General features: G+C 33.0%; 1 protein-coding gene across 1 annotated transcript in view; it reads left to right on the forward strand.

The window, feature by feature from the left end:
- Positions 1–732: 732 nt before the first annotated feature.
- Positions 733–18,710, forward strand: part of LOC117104383 (hemicentin-2-like) — a gene marked incomplete at its 5' end in the record, with an annotated part of 23,275 nt that continues 5,297 nt past the window's right edge. The window contains 8 exons of the mRNA XM_033245205.1: positions 733–1,068; positions 2,744–3,043; positions 7,209–7,496; positions 9,621–9,816; positions 11,922–11,976; positions 12,904–13,021; positions 16,903–17,151; positions 18,427–18,690. Of these exons, the coding sequence (XP_033101096.1) occupies positions 733–1,068; positions 2,744–3,043; positions 7,209–7,496; positions 9,621–9,816; positions 11,922–11,976; positions 12,904–13,021; positions 16,903–17,151; positions 18,427–18,690 (1,806 nt within the window). The remainder of the gene's footprint in view (positions 1,069–2,743; positions 3,044–7,208; positions 7,497–9,620; positions 9,817–11,921; positions 11,977–12,903; positions 13,022–16,902; positions 17,152–18,426; positions 18,691–18,710) is intronic.

The following is an 18,710-nucleotide window of genomic DNA, read 5'->3' on the forward strand; positions in this document are numbered from 1 at the left end:
TCACCATAGTATAATTTTCCCGCGTTTTTATTTGACTGCTGTCAAGCTTGTAGCTTGGCATACGCCCTTAAGGCTATTGTTCTTCTTTTTTCTATTATAGCGTTGCTTTACGTCTTATGTTGCTTTGTCTTACGTCCGTTATATTTGTATATATAGTTTTTTCTTTTTTTATGCTATACACCTGATGAAGGCCTATGGCCGAAAACGTTTGTGAATTTTCTGTATTAAATTTGGCAAATATATACCTTGTTCCTGAGTTTTATTTGATATATATCTACACTTTGCCAAGCAGCTACGCCTGATTTTCCTGTTATATATATATATATACATATATAATAAAATAATATAGAAAATGTGTAACATTATTAAAGTATTAACATTTATTTAAAAAAAACCCAATATTTCAAACTGTACTTAGGTCTTTATCAAGGTACATGAATAAAATAGTAAAAAGTACACATAATCACTGTAGTTGGAGGAGTAATAAACAATGCGTACTCTAATCAGAGTAATTAAAGATTGCAAAAAGCCGGCTAAACAATGTAAGATAGATACTGATAAATAGAGTATACACATTATACACATATTGTAAAGTGAAGGGAGAGTTGTTATTACAGTATGTCGACTACATAATAAAAAAACATTACTGTATATGTTATATAAATGTTTATTTTGCAGTCGACATACTGTGGGAGCAGTATGTTTTTTGAATTAAAGTTACTTTTTTTTCAGGGGCATATGGTCAATTGGTGTCAACATCTGACCAGGTGGCTAAAGAAGGGGATAATGAAGTAGTAATCTCATGTACCTATTCAAATGATGCTTCTGAAATATTAAACATGAAATGGGATGAAGTGAATAAAGATGGGGCCATTATAACTTCCGGTATTGTAAATGATATCCAGTCAGTCAATGGACGATACGCCCTTAGAACAAAATATGGCAAGGCTGATCTGGTTATCTCAAAACCTATAAGAAATGATAATCAAAGAAAATTTCTATGTGAGATCCAACTATTTAGCGGCAAGTACATCTACCCAGACCATCCTTCCAACCTCACTGTTTATTGTAAGTATGACAGAGTGCATCTCAAAATTAGCATTCTACATTACATTTCATTTTTATGTTTATTTTCCACTAAAGTTGGAGATAAGTTTTAATGAGAAAAGACAAAAAGAAAGAGTTCTAACAGCTCTAATAACTTCTTAATTCATTTGTTACTACTGCAAAATAATAAGTCCCAAAAAAAAAAAAAAAAAAAAAAAAAAAAAAAAAAAAGATTATCACCACATCTGCAAAACTTTTGTCTATTTTGTTTGTTCTTTCTAACTTTGTTGATTTATTACATTTGTAATGTTATCCATATAAGGTTTGCTTTGCAGCACCTAGGACTTTTAGCTGTACTGTTATAAAGTTCTTAATAGACGCATGTTTGTGTTTCAAACGCAAGTTTGTTGAGTTTCGAACTCCATTCATTTTCCTATAGGGCGTCCCCTAATTTGTGGTAGTAGTACACATGCATGCACCTCCACCGGATGTACTCGCTCTTACATGGTTAAGCGCCAGACGATAACAGGTTTGCCATTTGGCCTTTTTGACGGCCACGGCCACATTCCTCAAATCTGGCCGTATAAAAATTTGCCTAGCCGTAGCATTTGAAAAGTCACGGCCAAACATATGCAAATTTATTGAACAGCGAAAATTGAATAAAAAAAACTCTGCGCATGCTCTACTGGTCGTTTGTCACGAAATTATTTTCTCTACAAAGACAAAATTTTAACAACTGAGGGCGCAAGATCGTCGGAAAAGTACGCTATTGACAAAAGACAGGCAGTTAGTCACGGTTCTCTTTGAAGATTCAGTACACCGCGCTTCGCTCATTGGCTGTAGATAAGTAGATAAATGTGTTGTGACTCCTTCTAAATAACAACTCCCTGGTATAACATTAAAACATATACCGCAGTTTGTTTTTTTTTACCTCTGCTCGAATAAATGTTGACTTTTTTAAACTCCTCAAACTTGTTTATTTGTACAATTTAATGTAAATTAATTTATTAAAAAGCCTTTGTAAATGTTTCTGCATAAACTCTCAGCAGTTTGACACCTTATCCGTCTCACCACTGAGTTACGACAGTATTACATTACCGGTACTGTTTTTAAACTCCTCAAACTTGTTTATTTGTACAATTTAATGTAAATTAATTTATTAAAAAGCCTTTTTAAATGTTTCTGCATAAAATCTCAGCAGTTTGACACCTTATCCGTCTCGCTACTGAGTTACGACAGTCATACATTACTGGTTTTTAACCATGGCCAGGATTAGACAAACCACAAAAAAAGGCTTAAATGAAAGCAAGAAGTAATAGGAGCGGTTATGAACTTCTATATTTCGTGTAAATACTTGGGTTAACGTATGCCCGGAGTTAAATACGCCTACCCAGTTCTGAACATAGTGTATATCTGTGTTAATCATTTTTAATGCAACTGCCAATTTACTAAAACCTTTAATCTTATTTAAACTTGGTAATGTACGCAAGAGCATAACAAGAAGTAAAAAGTATGTTTAACTTGAAATAACATTAAACTAAACTTTGTTACTCATTAAAATGATTGACTGAGCCTATATATATTGGAAATAAGACAATATAAAGCTTAAAAAAACCCCTTTATTTTTTATTGGTAGGCATTAATAGAGAATACCGTGAGGTACTTGGAAGTATTGAGAATTTGTTTTTCTTTTCAGACCTAGATGAGCCTGTTCTCCGTTCATCAGCAAATAGTGTCTTTGAAGATCAGTTAGTGATTTTGAACTGTAGTAAACCTGATGGTGACCCGGTCCCTAATTATATCACATGGTATAAAGATGGAAAAGCACTCAACACCAAAGACACCAGCAGATTTGCTACAAGTGAAGATGAACATAAAATACGCATTGACCCGGCAACTCGAACTGATGGTGGCTTGTATACGTGTAAAGCTGAAAGTGATATATTTAGAGGGAATGATAGCAAAACTAGTAATCAAATTGACCTGAAAGTGATATGTAAGTATTTATTTAATTATTTTCAGTATTTAATCTATATACAATGAATTTTGATTTTTGGAATTATCACTACTCTATATCAGCAAAAATCTTTTTTAAACTTTTTATTGTTGAAAGTGAATAAATAAATATTTAAAAAAAAGAAGAAGCTACTTTTAACTTTAGAGTTTACTCAGTAAGGGATGCCACGGAGATTTTCCATTAATGAAAATGACATAACATATCTCTTTTAATAAACTGAAAGTTACACTAACATGCCTTTCATTGTTTTATTTCATTATTAATCTTTAAATATTTGAATATTTTAACGGCTAGACCCCAAGGCTTGTTCGGACATGTTTTATTACATTGTTTTGCAAACCAAACTTCGTAGTCCAGACAGGGGGTTGGTATAGGGATAGTGGGCTAAGTTTAACTCCAGATCTAACGGGCCAAAAATAATCGTTGGTTTGTAAGCAATTTGTTATACTTCATGGGCATGTAAACGCGGCAAAGCCTCCGGAAGCTCCAACAATTTTAATACTTGGAGTGCTTATTTAGCGACCCAACTTTACAGTCTGGTATTTTGTAGAAATTACATGGGATATTTCTGACAAACCGTTTTTAGAGTAAGTAAGATCTCTCCATCTTTCTCTCTTATATGGAACCTGCAACCGCAACTGGCGCCACCCGCTTCGAAACATCCCTTAATTTCATTCATCGCAAACTATATTTTTTAGACTGACAAGATTTTAAATGGCACGATGGGTAGTGAGCATGATATGTAGCATAGTTGTCGAATAGTTGCATAGGCCTAAGTAGGTTTTATGTATTTACATTTAAGAACTATAGCTTCTCCCACTCTTTAATTGACCTATGAGTATGATAGCGTGTCAGTATCTTATGATAGTGTGTCAGTATCAGTATTATTATTTTATTGTACCAGCATGGTTGCAATTTTAAAAACATTTAATAACATTTTTTTAATTCCATAAAATGTTGTATAGTAGCAATTTACAGCATTCATTTTGAAAGAATCATTTTCATACTTTTTTTTTCAATCATAAAGCGCGCCACCAACGTTATATTGCCAGGTAAAAGTATGTGCGACACAGTCAGCAAAAATGCTGTTGCTACTTCAAATCGGTAGCAAAGGTTTCTGCAGAAGTTAATGAGAGATAGGATGGACGAGTCTTTCCGTATGAAGTGCATATTGAGCAAAATGTTTCTTTTGCTGACATTTTGAAGCGTTTCTCAAACAGGCAAATCCAGGCCTAGGTTAGCCTATACCTAGCTAGGCCTAGGCCTACAGTACATGACAAGGTCCAGCAGGAAACGTGCTCGATGGCAGTTAGTGTAGGCTTAGGCCTAGGCAGGATCGTTTAGGCCTCCCCGAACAAATTCGACTGCGATGTAGGCCTATGTTCTTAGTCAACCTCACTATAATACCTCCATGGTCAATTCGATTCATTGAATGAATACTAAATAGGCCTATCCTATTCTGATAATTACAGTATATGATAAATATGCATATTGACTTAAAAATTATATAAAGACTGGGAAGGGAAGTCTATTCTACACTAGGACCTACTTACTATGTGGTTTAAAATAAATTAAAATTTTTTCCTCAAAAAAAAAAATTGAATAGGCCTACTGTACCATGAATGTACATAGCCTAGGCCTACTCACACTATCTATTGTTTTGCCGTTAAGAAGCAGGTCTCTTAACTTCGCAATCTCCAATCATTGACAAATATACATTGGGCCTAAACCAAGTTTATTTTGTAGTGTATTTTGCTTTGGCTTTTTGTTAATAAATTTTTTTATCTATGTTAAATTTGTGATTAAGTAATTCATTTAAAGGCTTCTTGTCATATTTTAGTTAAAACAAGTTTTATTAGGATGCGTGCAGAAAGAATATTGATATGCGGAAAAGTAAAATTAACCACCCCCCCTCCCAATTTTTTTTTTTTTTGAGGTGTGACTCTAAACAATGCAATGCATCATTTTGAGATCTAGTCGCTTGTATACTTGCTCATTAGGTGTTGCTTTACTTTATTTCAAAAGGGAAAAAAGTCGCTGCTTGTTACCATACTAAAAATTGGCAAGTCCAATAGTTTCAAATTTGGCAAAATGCAATGAATGAATGTGGTGACTGTTAATTATTGCATTTCCCAAATTTGTGTTTTGCGTACAAAAGAACGTACACACCCGCAGGGTTCTAGTTTTTAATAATTGATGAGAGAGGGACTGATTTTATTTGCCAAAAATATTGTAAATATTGTATAAAAACTGGTTTAATTTTATGGTTTTTTAAAGAAAATGTATTTTCAGTCACAAAATTTAGTTGAAATTGTAAAGATAGTAAGCGATGGACCATGTTGGTTTTTGTACGTGTGTAAATATGCTAATTGCTCATTTGCATATTTATTATTTCATTAATCAGGTAAATTATGCTAGTTACCATGATAAATAAGTTAGTTACGTATGATTGCTTTCAAACTTTGCAGAATGCAAGATGGTGTAATAATGTGATGGAGCCTATTGTTTTTGTTATGTGTATGAATATGCTAATTCATTTACATAATTAACATTTCACAAAATAATCAGTAAATTGACATTAAATACTATAATAATTTCCATAAAAGATTTAAAATTTAGCTGAAATTGTAAGCATTGTAAGTGATGGAGCCTATTTGTTTGGGTTGTACGTGTGTTAATACAGTATATGCTAATTGCTCATTTGCATGTTCAATATGTCACTAGTCAGAAAATGTGTGCTAGTTACCACGATAAATAAATTTTGGTAAGGCTTATTTGTTTCAAACTTTGCAAAATGCAATATTGTAATAAAGATAAAGTGCCTCAGCTCTTTTTTTAATTTTTGGTACATAAGTGAATATGCTATTAGCTTATTTGGATAATTAATATCAGGAAATTTTTCATAAGTCTTATTAAAAAAAAAAAATTGTAAAATTTCTTCATGTTAAAGTCACAGTTGTAGTACATTTTTTGTATTAAATTGTGATTGGTTTCAAACTCCTAATTATCAATTGTCAGAGAAAATTACACCTTGGGAAGGCTATGCTGTTACAATGTAAAAGGATCATTTCTAGTTCATGTATGTATAACATAGTTTTGGGATTATATTTGTACTTTGATAAAATACAATTATTTTTACATAAAATATAAACAGTTTTCTCCTCCAAAATGTATACTGTCTTAAAATTTGTCGTGGTGACGTCATTATTCCGCTAACTCTTTTAACGAGAGTGAAGATTAACTATTTGCCAAGTTATTGTTACATTTCATATCTGTAACATTTAAAAATGTCCAAAAACATAAATATATTTTCCAACCCCAATCTAAATTTATCTAAAATATGGTATTTTAGGCAAAAAGTTCATAAACTGTGCTAAAAAAATTGCCCAAGCCCTAGGAATAGAGATTTTTCTGAGACACTGTGTGATGTTTGTGATATACTTCATCAGAAAAACCAAAAAATTAATTTTTACTTACTGTCTTCTTGCTAATATTTCTATTGCGGCTAAGCAAATACAGTACCAACAATTTTTAACAAGCTTTACCAAGAGCATTGCTCCATCACCTCCTTCTAGAAAAATATATATAACTATGATTTAACAAATCAATTTTTATCATAATATGTATATATTTTGGTATCCTCTTCAAATGTTTTTAAATATTGTTTGTGAATTTTTAATGCATTTTTACTTAATTTTAATGGTTATTGATTATAAATTGTGAGCAATTTAGCCTTGGCTACAATTCACTTTTTGTCAGTTTCTTTCCTCTTTTTGTGTTGTGTTGAATAAATGTACCACCATGAATGTATGCATGAAAGTTTTAAGCTTCCATTAATCAAAACAAACAGACCTGAATTTGTTGCTTTTAGGAAGTGTAATTGATATTATAATAATATTTGTATTTTATTATAAGTATCTTTCTGCATCTAGAAAATTTCAATTTGAGCCTACTAATTGCATATACAAAAAGGATTGTATCTGGTATGTGGAAATGTAAATGTATTGAATTTCACTGACAACAGCTATTGAAGATATCATTTTTTTAACCGACGTATCAAACAAATTATTTACATGTTTTCAAAATATTAGTTATTTCTATTAAATGCATCATAATTATACAAGGTAATCCTGACCATTTACAGACCTAGATGATCCTGTACTCAATACTTCAGCAAGCAGTGCCTCTGAAGGGAAATCAGTAATCTTGACCTGTAGGAAACCTGATGGTTATCCAGTCCCTAGTATCTCATGGTATAAAGATGGACAAACATTCGACACCACAGACACCACTAGATTTATTACAAGTGAAGAAGCAATAATCATTAAATCTGCAACTGCAGATGACGGTGGCAACTATATGTGTAAAGCTGTAAGTGATGAAAAAGATGGTAAACCCAGTAATACAATTCCCTTGAAAATAAAGCGATACGGTAAGTTCTGTTGTTTTGAAAAATTACTCGTACCCATGTCTTCTCTTATTAATTGATATTGTACACAGAAGCAGTAAATAAAAGTCCCGATCATCCAACAACAAGGCAAGAAAAATTCACTACTTTACCGCAGATAAATCCATGTTGTATTTTGTTTTACTATACCTCATAAATATACCTCATTAATTATTCATAAACATAGTTTGCGCAAGTGCATTTTTCAAGTCTGTCAGCCTGGTTTGATCATCTGCTCTGTACATCGCGAATCTGTCCTATTATTAAAATTTTATAAAACGACACGACGAATTAATGTTTATGGCCTCGGAATTCAGACCTTTTATTGTCCTTTATTGGAATCAATACAAAAATATAACATGTAATTGGTAGTAGATTTTGAATTTTAATATATTTACATTTACTGCCAGTCTAAAAATCGAAATACTCGATGCTGATATATTAACGATTTAGATTCCATAACATATTTAATGATGCCAACATTTTGGTGCGTATCACCTGAATATTGATCAGAGATAAGTAATACTAAACCCAAAACCCTGTCAATATGCTGCTTTGAAGCGTAGGAAGTATCACTCGGCAATCACTATATCCTCGTCGCCTATGTAATATCTCTAGCAGTGTAGCAATGTATTCTAGAAAAAATACAATATCAACTGACTATTACATTCTGTTATGTGAACCTGGCATGGAATCCCGGACCACAACCAAATTCCCAGGTCTTGAATTTTGATTTTTCAACAATATTGCATAATTTATTTATTTAAAATGTATAATTCAATTGAAATCTTTATACAGTAAGTTTTTTTTTTCTATAAGATACATCAAGAATTCCATGGTATGTGATTCTCATTATGGCAGTTGTTTCTTTACTTATGCTGTGGATAATCTTGTTGCTCTGTAAGTTTTTCATTGTTACCCACAAGGCAAATAAATACTATTTGCAAATTTACAGATTTAAAACAACGACTAAAAATAGGTAACATGTCGGGGTAGAAAATATATGTCTAAGGAGATTTTTGTATGATCGGAAAGAAATGCGTGAAAGGAAAGAGGGAAGAAGGAGGTGAGGGAGGGGAAATAGAGTGTTTATCCAGTCCCCGACCGAGTTAGATTTTCTCGCAATTCACATTGGCGGATCTGGCAGATAGGGGTCCTGACCCCCCTTCTTTGGGCAAAAAAAGATAAACAAAAAAGACTATGACCCATGAGCTTATGTTTTTTTTTTTTTTTGTTGCAATAAGAAAATTTAGAAGTCGGTAAAGCTCATTTCCTGCCATCTAGGAATCAACAGGGTGAAGCCTTGAATTTTGAAGAACATAAAAGTCATTAAAAGACACGTCATATGTCGGAAAAGCTCATTTTCCACCAATTAGAAATCAACATTTTCCCGAGGAGAACCTGAACCCACCTTTTAAGGTTCATTGATTCATGGAATTATTTTCAAGGGAGGCGGGGGGGGGGGGGGACCTTGAATTTTGAAGGATCAAAATTTTCGGGGGAAGGACCCCCTCCCCTTCCCCTTTTTTGTGACTTATCAATTCATATAATAAGAATACGTGTGCAATTACTCTTTTTTTATGTATGTATGCACACATAAGGGATATTTACTGTAGGAATCAGAAAAATTTGCCTGACTGTTTTCAAGATGGAAAAACCTTGAATTTGGAAGGACTTTAAAGTCCTTAAGTCATTAATAGACACCTACAGTAGCTCAAAGTCGGGAAACCTCATTTCCCGCCATCTAAGAATACAAATTTTCCCAGGGGAGGAACCCCCCCCTCCTTTTAGGGTTTTTGGGAAATATGTTGGCGCCACCCCCTAAATTTGAACCCATCCATATTTCCATTCATCTTACTACTGGTGCCCCCACTTTGGAAAAGTTCGTCGGCCCTGGATAAAAGTTTAAAACGTATTGCTTTAAAATCATTATTGTATTTCAATGAAGAAAATTGTATTCAGAAGTGTCGGAGGAGGATTCATTTGTATTGATTGTATAGAACGGTAAAAATATGCTTATGTGTATATAAATAAAAATATATATTTTGTGTAAAACACAGTTTGGAAATCTGCTTATGTTTACAATGGAATATACAAATTTATTTGCAGACTTTATATTTCGGAAGAGCCTTGAAGTCACAGAAGTGATAAGTTATGATAATTCAAAAGAAATATTTACAAAATATCGTCCTAGTATTGCAAGGTTTGAGAAGGTCCAATGGGATCTTATAGTCGACAGTAAAAAAATTCCCAAAGGGGAGGGCAATCCTCCTACGCTGTGCAGTAGTACTACATATTTCTTCAAGTATGTTCTCCGATGCTGTTTCTACTTTTGTGGAATCTGTTGTAATGAATACTCTACAAACTGTAAGTTACTTTACATAAATATCTCAAACAATGATCAATAGATCTGAATAGAACTTCCTAGAATACTTTTTCATAGCCTGTTTCAACCACACACAAAAATGTTAGCATTTTTAAACATGCATAGAAACTTGTTACCAAATTGTAGCACAAAAATCCTTGACAAAATTATTATCGCATTTGCAGGTATGAAAGAAGTTGGTTAATATGTCTTTTGGGATGATACAGGGAGGTTTTTGGTGAATTTTTGACCATCTCCTCCTTTTAAACTCTAAAATAGCGCACTTCAAAGATTAAAATCTTTAAAGCGTGCTATTTTAGAATTTTTGAATCTAAAAAGAGTAAGGAATTTTATACAGACGTTGGTAACAGTGGAAATGCTCATTAAAATGAAACTGTCAGAAAATAAAAGTAACCATATATTTATTTATTTGTTTTCAATGAAAATTTGTAAACAAACAATACCTGGAGCAGCGAGATAGGAACATATTCATCTTGACTAATGGCCACAAATTATCATCCTCTTTAACTAGACTACACGCCTATCAAATTATGTCCAATCTTTGATTTGTAAATTGCATTGTGTACAAGTGTCTATGCGCCAACAAATAGGAGTGCTCAGAAAATACAAAAACAAAATTGTGGTGTTTTATTGTAACCATGAAAAAAGCTGCACCTCTTCTTGCATTATTTTGGCAATTTTTGTAATATAGTAAAAGTTGACACTTGTTGGTGACGATTTTTGAGGGGGAGTGAACGCCTGTTCTGGAGTAAGTGGACTGTAATATTTGCAGTATGTACCCACTACCCACATAGTGGTGGTGCCAGAGATGGGGATTGGTGTTATTGGATTATTTTTCTCTTTCAAATTTGGGCATAATTACATTTAAAACAGCTTCAAATCTTCTCATACTTGCCAATTTTCTCTAGGCCCTAGGACTCCTTTATTTTGTTTGTTACCTTGCCAAATAATTTTACTGCCCTAAAAGTATGTCTTACAATTGAGCAACTCTAGCTCTTCAATGACTTTATACATGATTTATTAGGTAACTTTATTTCATAAATTTTTAGGCTTATTTCATTTATTATTTTAGCATTAATATTCTTATATTTAAATGTTTAACTTCATTGTATTATTTTACAGTTTTTGTTCTTGTACATGACATACAATTTTTATAACAATGAAGTCAAGCAGTCTATATTGTTATTATCGCAATATACTAACTTTTCATACCTCTTGCTTTCATGATGGAAGGGAAACATACTAAGACAAAGACATTTACCACAAAGTGAGTTATTGTATTTGATAATGTGTATATGCAACAGCAGATACATGCTTATTTTTAGCATTATACTCTTTTAGTATTTTGTTTAATTTTGCATAATAATAAAACATACAAAATTAAAAGTATAACATTTTTTTTTTATTTTAAAAGTATTAAATATAAAGAATTAACATTAAAATACACATTGAAAACTTTAGCACAAGTACAACTTTACAAAACAAATAAGGAAAGGAAAGAAAGCAGTACAACAAAATCGTAGTAAAGATCACCCATGTGGTCAACCTTATGTTAGTTGATTTTTTAACAAGACCAGACATTGAATTATGATAAACACACAACGTCCTGAACCAAGGGAATAAAAGGCTAGCAAGTAAACCACCAACTCACAGTTCTTTAAAATTTGTTTTTTTTTTCCTGATATGATTTTATTAAAATTTTAAAGGAAAAAGTAGAAGTATTGACTTCTACAATAAATAGAGAAATTTGTAATGGTAATGGTCTTCCATTTATGTAGCGCATACTACAGAATGTCTCTATGCGCTCTCAAACCCAATGTCAAGACAAAAAAAAAGAAAACAAGAACAAAATTATTAGAATTGTGAGATCATTATTCCTGAACCATGGAATTGAAAGGCTAGCAAGTAAAGCACCAATTTGATTTTTGATTCCAGAAATTTGATTCCAGAAATGTTTTTATTAAAGAGCTGTAGATTTATATTGTTTAATTTGTATGTCTTAATTAAAAATGAATATTTTTTAGTCACGATCAAGTTGATGAACAAGAAAAGGATAATGATGAAACAGAGACTATGCAGGTATAATAATACTGTATACTAATGAAAATGTGCACACACACACACACACACACACACACACACACCTACTGTAAACCGTCTTTCCTTAATGCTATAAATATATATAGATATATTTTTAACGTTAAGCCGGACACTTACCGCATCGTACGACCGTTGCACGATGAATCAAACTCTGCTCCCTGTGAGCGATAGACGACGCGACGCTGTCTGCTGATTTTCGGTGGTCGTCTGAACGGATCGTCATTAAAAACGATCAATTGCGCGCTCGCAGTCGCGTTGCCTTCTTCATATAACCTCGTCGACCGTCGGGAGCAGTAAGTGCCTGGCTTCAAAGAAGTGGAATCTGTGAACATCTTTGTTGTTTTTATTTATTTGTTTTCAAGTTTAATTCATTTTCCTTTGTTATTTACTGCATTTAGAATTTTTAGTTTTAAGTTTTGTTTACTTCGTATTATATATATTTACTTTGAATTGATAAGGGTCACTAAGGTGATTGACATGGCCATTTCGTCCGTCATTTCGCTTTATTGAGGCATCATTTCATATAATACTTTGATGTGGGTGGAAACTTTGTTTTCTTTAGTGAATGCTTGAGTGACTTTTACTCAATATTGTTTTTGTTTTAAAGTTTTAGCTAGGGTATGCACTGCATAACATGCTTGTTTTGACCATCCGCCAATGCCAACATCATGCATGCAAATTGGCTTTCCCGTATGTGAACATTGGGGCCTATATTTTCTGGGTTCATTTTTTCAAATTTTTATTTTTAGCATTATTTTTACAAATTTATGATAGTCGACAATAATTTTATGTATACAGTATTATCATGATTTTACCACAGTGCAGCAACAGTGCAAAATTATAGCAGATAGATTGTAGATACTAGATCTAACAGATGTTTTGACTATTTTACATTTTTTTAACCAGCCTACAAATTGTACTATATCAAATGGAACAATCCGCCTGAAGCTTACAACAGACTTTGCGGAGTCAGGAGAGAAATACGTATGTACCATACATAGACATGGATATCAATGTTTTCAATGTACGTTATCCCATTATTTTATTAAAACTTTATTATTATTTTTATTATTATAGCTTATATATTTTATCATCATCATCATCATCATTATTATCATCATCACCATTTCCGTTGCCAGTGCCACAGCTACCTTACCGTCACCATCATCAATAGTGAGCTTTCGCATCAACGACAAACGGACTCAAGGACGGTAATCTGACACGAAAATCGATCTGCGCATGCACAACCCCCGCAGCTTCTCGTTCTTGGCAAAATCACAAACTGTTTTTAGCCAATTTATCGTCCGTGGAGAATCACGAACAACTAGCTCAAGCAGCCAATCAGCGCTCTTTAGGGATACCAAGCAGCCAATAAGCGCTCTTTAGGATACCTAAAAAAGAGGGCGTGTGTCAGCTTAATGATGTCATGCAATACCGTTCGTTTTTCGATTGCGAAACTGCGAATGATCAGAACGCAGACGAGTATCAAGGACGGTCACAGTTCATTTCTTTTAGTCCTAAAAGGACAAATTACAAGTTTGTACTACAATCGCAGTGGAAAAGTCAAGTGGCACAGTGCAAAACTAAAGTGGCACAGTGCAAAACTAATATGGTGGCACACGCATTTTGAGTTTGCACTGCGCCACTTTAGTTTTGCACTGCGCCACTTGACTTGCACTGCACCACTTGACTTTTGTACTGCACCACTTGACTTTTGTACTGTGGCCGCTTGACTTTTGGCGATATTGTATGGAACGCCAATTTGGCATTAAAATGAAAATTAACTAATTTTTACTAGGTAGGCCTATATTATTATTATTATTATTATTATTATTATTATTATTATTATTATTATTATTATTATTATTATTATTATTATTATTATCCCCCAATAGGGAACCGCGGCCCCCGTCGAGTAAATTCTTGTGGCACCCCCCAAACTATATTTGGGCAAAGATAAACTAAAACAATAATTACTACACATTCGCAAAAGTATAGTGTAGCCCAAGAGAATGAATTTTTCTTTCTTTATTGAATGTTCTTCTGGAAATTAAATCCCACTTTAGTAGTATGTTCTATCTCCTTTTTAAAACACCATTTACACATGTAATTAATTAGGATCCAATTCCTCAATCATCTACATCAACAATTGGATACTGAAATACACAGGTTTAATATTTAATACTAATGAATTTAATGAGGATGTGATATTATGAGTGTTGGTACAGTACCGTACGTATAGTCTTGTGTCCCTTCACCTTGCTTATTAAATGTCTATGTCTATAGAATAAACTTGATATTTTTGATGACGGAATACCGTACGTCTTGTATTTTTCTGTATTCTTATTTTTATTTATTTATTTATTTATTTATTGCCATTTTTCTGCCGTTTTGATAGGCCTACCTTTAAACCCATACGTAACAGCCTTGTTGCTGCTATGTATGTTTGTTGTGAAGAACATTGAAGTTTGAATAAATATAGCTCAAATAATAAAGTGTTAAAAAACGCACCCACAAAGTATATCGTTGCAGCAAAGTGTCACTGCACCGTGAGCCTAAATCAAGCCTGTTTATGTTTTCAACTTCTTTGGAATTATTGGGCTTCTTTTTCTATTAAAATACTGTTACGTTCGATTTATTTTTCTATCAATATTCATTTTTGGGCCTCTACTTGTTTTCTTTACATTTACATGTTGTTATATGTATTACATGCCAATACATACTTATTATACGCACACACGCCAATATATTACTGTGGCCTTTAATAATAATATAATGATAATAATAATAATAATAATATTGAAAAATTTTTGTAAAATTCAACCGCGGTTGATTGTAATTAACGATAACAATTAAAGTACAGTTGTAATAACTTATAGGCCTACAGGTAAATTACGCTACATAAGAATGAACTATTATTATTATTATTATTATTATTATTATTATTATTATTATTATTATTATCATTATCATTATATTATTATTAAAGGCCACAGTAATATATGAATAATTAAAATGCCTAAACAGTATTTATTTTTCAATATATAAATATCAGAAATCGCTGTCGCACAATAAGACCACAATAAAATTAATATCATATTATTCATTTAAATATTGAAATTGTATTTATGAAAGATGTTTAAAAAAATCTTTAAAACCGTATAGTTTACATTCTGTCAAAATGTAAACAGAAAAAAGAGGAAGAAATCTACTTGAGTCAAAAAACAAATCTGTGTCCTTTAATTTTTTGATTTGCCAAAAAATTATTACTGTATGTATTATTGGTCTAATTAATAAATTTAAATGCTGAAAATGTAATCTGAGCTGTAATAATACAATGTGAAAATGCATGTTACTGAATCGATCTTCCTAACTAGCTACCCAGTCGGTTGCGTCGACCCTAGCATAGCCTAACTATAAGTAGTCTACCCCGACTAGCCTAGCAATGATGTAGAAACAAAACGCAACAGATTTTTTTTTTTTCAAACTTACGCTGATATCACTCGAAAGGTCACTCTTTCTTAATCGGAAATTACGCCGGAGGCTTTTTATGGTGCTTACGCTTACCTCCATTTCTTCAGCAATTTGTTTATTTGTATAACCCATCACTACCAAAGCTTCTAATCTGTCTCTAGTTGCCATGGCTGACAACTATGCTATAGGCCTTTATTAGCGGTAGTAACGATGAATAGAATAGATAAGCCTAGGCTACGGTATCTACGACAAGTATGCCTATGATCATAACGTTCTTATTTGTGTTTTAGTCCCAAATTTTTGTGCTGTTGTTGTTTTGCTGTGAAATTATTAAGAAAAATTGAATTATGTGTTCTTGATTTTTTTATTCATTTATTTTATTTAGTTTAATTTCGATGCCAAAATTGGCGTTCCATACAATATCACCTAAAGTCAAGTGGCGCAGTGCAAAATTCAAGTGGCGCAGTGCAGAAGTCAAGTGGCGCAGTGCAGAAGTCAAGTGGCACAGTGCAAAATTCAAGTAGCAGCACATGCATTTGGATTTGCACTGCGCCACTTTAGTTTTGCACTGCGCCACTTTCGTTTTGCACTGCAATTGTTGTTTGTCCTTTTCGCGATATCACGCCAAAAGGACAAACTACAATCGCAGTGCAAAAGTCAAGTGGCACAGTGCAAAACTAAAGTGGCGCAGTGCAAAATTCAAGTAGCAGCACACGCATTTGGATTTGCACTGTGCCACTTTAGTTTTGCACTGTGCCACTTGACTTTTGCACTGCGCCACTTGTAAATTGTCCTTTTGGCGTTCCATATAGAGGACGTCCGTGCTGCATTTGCGAAAGCTCACTATTATCATCATTCACAATGGTGCGCCTCAAGAGGGCGTTCGGCCAGATAAGTTAACACTGCTGTGTAATAACACCATTGTGTAATACAATGTTCTCGACTGATATTTGGACCTGTTCAACCATGAAGCCTTCGTGGTCTAGTGGTTATGGCGCTCGCCTTGTCAGTGAGAGGTCGCAGGTTCGAATCCCGTCAGAGGAATTTTATTACACAATGACTTTTATAGGACTTTATTCGTTGAAAAGCTACAGGGTAGCCTACGATGTTCCATCATGTCGTTATTAAACACTGTATAATGTACCTTTGATGATTTATATTATATATAAATATAGCACTTCAATAGTTCAGTTCTTTCATTTAATTGTAGTCTGAAGATGTTAATATTTTTTTATTAATTTATTAAAGTATGTATATTATGCATATAATTATAGAAGTGTATATTTAGCAACCCTCACCTAATTTGTATGTTTTATTATGTTAAAAGGGCCAGATGCCTATTTATTGAATGTGCCTTCAGACACAGAATGACACAATGAGACTGTCTTTTGGACAACAACATATTTATTGTCGTTTGCTTCTTTCTCTTAGTTGAAGCGAGTGATATTGAAGAAGCAACCTGTGGTGAGGATGTTAAGTTGAAATTTGAATGTGTTGGACAGTCACCTGTCTTGGAGAAAGTTGATGGAACATACGTTCGTCTAAATCCTGAACCACGTAATACTGATAAGGATGATTGCTTTTTCAAAATCTCTAAATGTACATCAAAAGATGCTGGAAAATATTGGTGCAGTTCTTATAAAGATAAAAGGAGAATCATAATGGAAAAAGTGCTCAAAGGTAAAATACACTGACACTTCAATTGATGGGTTGCTATGATTTTGTTTCTGATTTTATCTTTTAAGAACTATTTCATTGCATAAATGCCAAACGAAATATTGACGGCAATTTTCAGCATTTTCATTATGATTATGTTGTTCAAGAGAAAATTTTTGCTCATTAGTGGACATTGCTTGACCACTAGATTAAGCTATGCTCAGCTCATTTTATCCAGGATTATTAAAACTACAACATGATGATTCCATGATTTTAAAATATGATGCAGTACCATCACAAACCTGATGACAGGTTGCGAAAATAAACTAAGGAAACTTTCTTCTAGATATAGGCTCTAAACTGATAATGGTTTCATTGGTTTTACATTTGTAAAGTACAAAAATATGCTACAGAAACAAGTGTACAGATGTATGGAAATAGGAAAATTCTTAAAATTAATTACTAACAAAATATAAAGGGACCATGCAAAGATGTAAAGAAATAAATATACGAACATGATGATTCCATGATTTTAAAATATGATGAGCATAGCTTAATCTAGTGGTCATGCAATGTCCACTAATGAGCAAAAAATTTTCTCTTGAACAACATAATCATAATGAATTATGATTCATTATTTTAATTATATTTTTTTGCTTAGCTCAGTCGGCTAATCTGGTGGTAGCCACTGTGTGTGCGCTGAACCGTGGAGATCTCTAGGTCCTTGGTTTAATTCCCATCGCTGCCTCTCCTTGTGTTTCAGCTAGAGGGCTGAAATACAAGTTACAATAGCGCACCGTCTTTCGGATGAGACGTTTAAGCCGTTGGTCCCGCATGCATTATGGCCCATGTGCACGTTAAAGAACGCAGTACACTCTTCGGAAAAGAGTAGGGGATTGTCTCCCGGTGTACTGCCCAATCACCACCAGAAGGACCCCACTGGAAATAAGTCTTCTTCTAGACTTTCATGGGCTTTCCTTGGTGTTTACACCGAATAAATTCAATCAATCAATCAATCAGAAAGGTATTATTTGCTTTCTTTTAATTGACGGGGAAATGATTTATTAAATTATAATTTATAGATAAAAAATATGTTTGAAATTATTTTTAGCTCCTGACAGACAGTGCATTTTTAAGATAAGATAAGAATGAACATTTTAATTGCTCAATTTGTATATAAATAAGTTATTATCTTAAAATTAACCATTTCAATGAGAAAAACATTCTCGCTTTAATTTTTGAGACAGTTAAATGATAACTTCCTATATTTATTTTCATTTGTTTGCTTCTTTCTCTTAGTTAAAGTGAATAATATTGTAGTAGCAACCTGTGGTGATAATGTTGAGTTGAAATGGGAATGTGGAGGACGGTCATCAGAACATGTTTTGAAGAAAGTTGCTGAAAAATACAATAGTCTAAAATTAAAACCTAATTTATCTTTAAATACTGATGGGGATAATTGGTTTTTCAAAATCCCTACTTGTACATCAAAAGATGCTGGAATATATCAGTGCAGTTTTTATAAAGATGGAAAGAAAATCATAATTGAAAAAATTCTCAAAGGTAAAATGGCTATTTTCAGC

The sequence above is a fragment of the Anneissia japonica genome, unplaced genomic scaffold (genome assembly GCF_011630105.1).
Source record: "Anneissia japonica isolate Jap-2015-1 unplaced genomic scaffold, ASM1163010v1 scaffold288252_len263706_cov166, whole genome shotgun sequence".
Taxonomy (NCBI): domain Eukaryota; kingdom Metazoa; phylum Echinodermata; class Crinoidea; order Comatulida; family Comatulidae; genus Anneissia; species Anneissia japonica.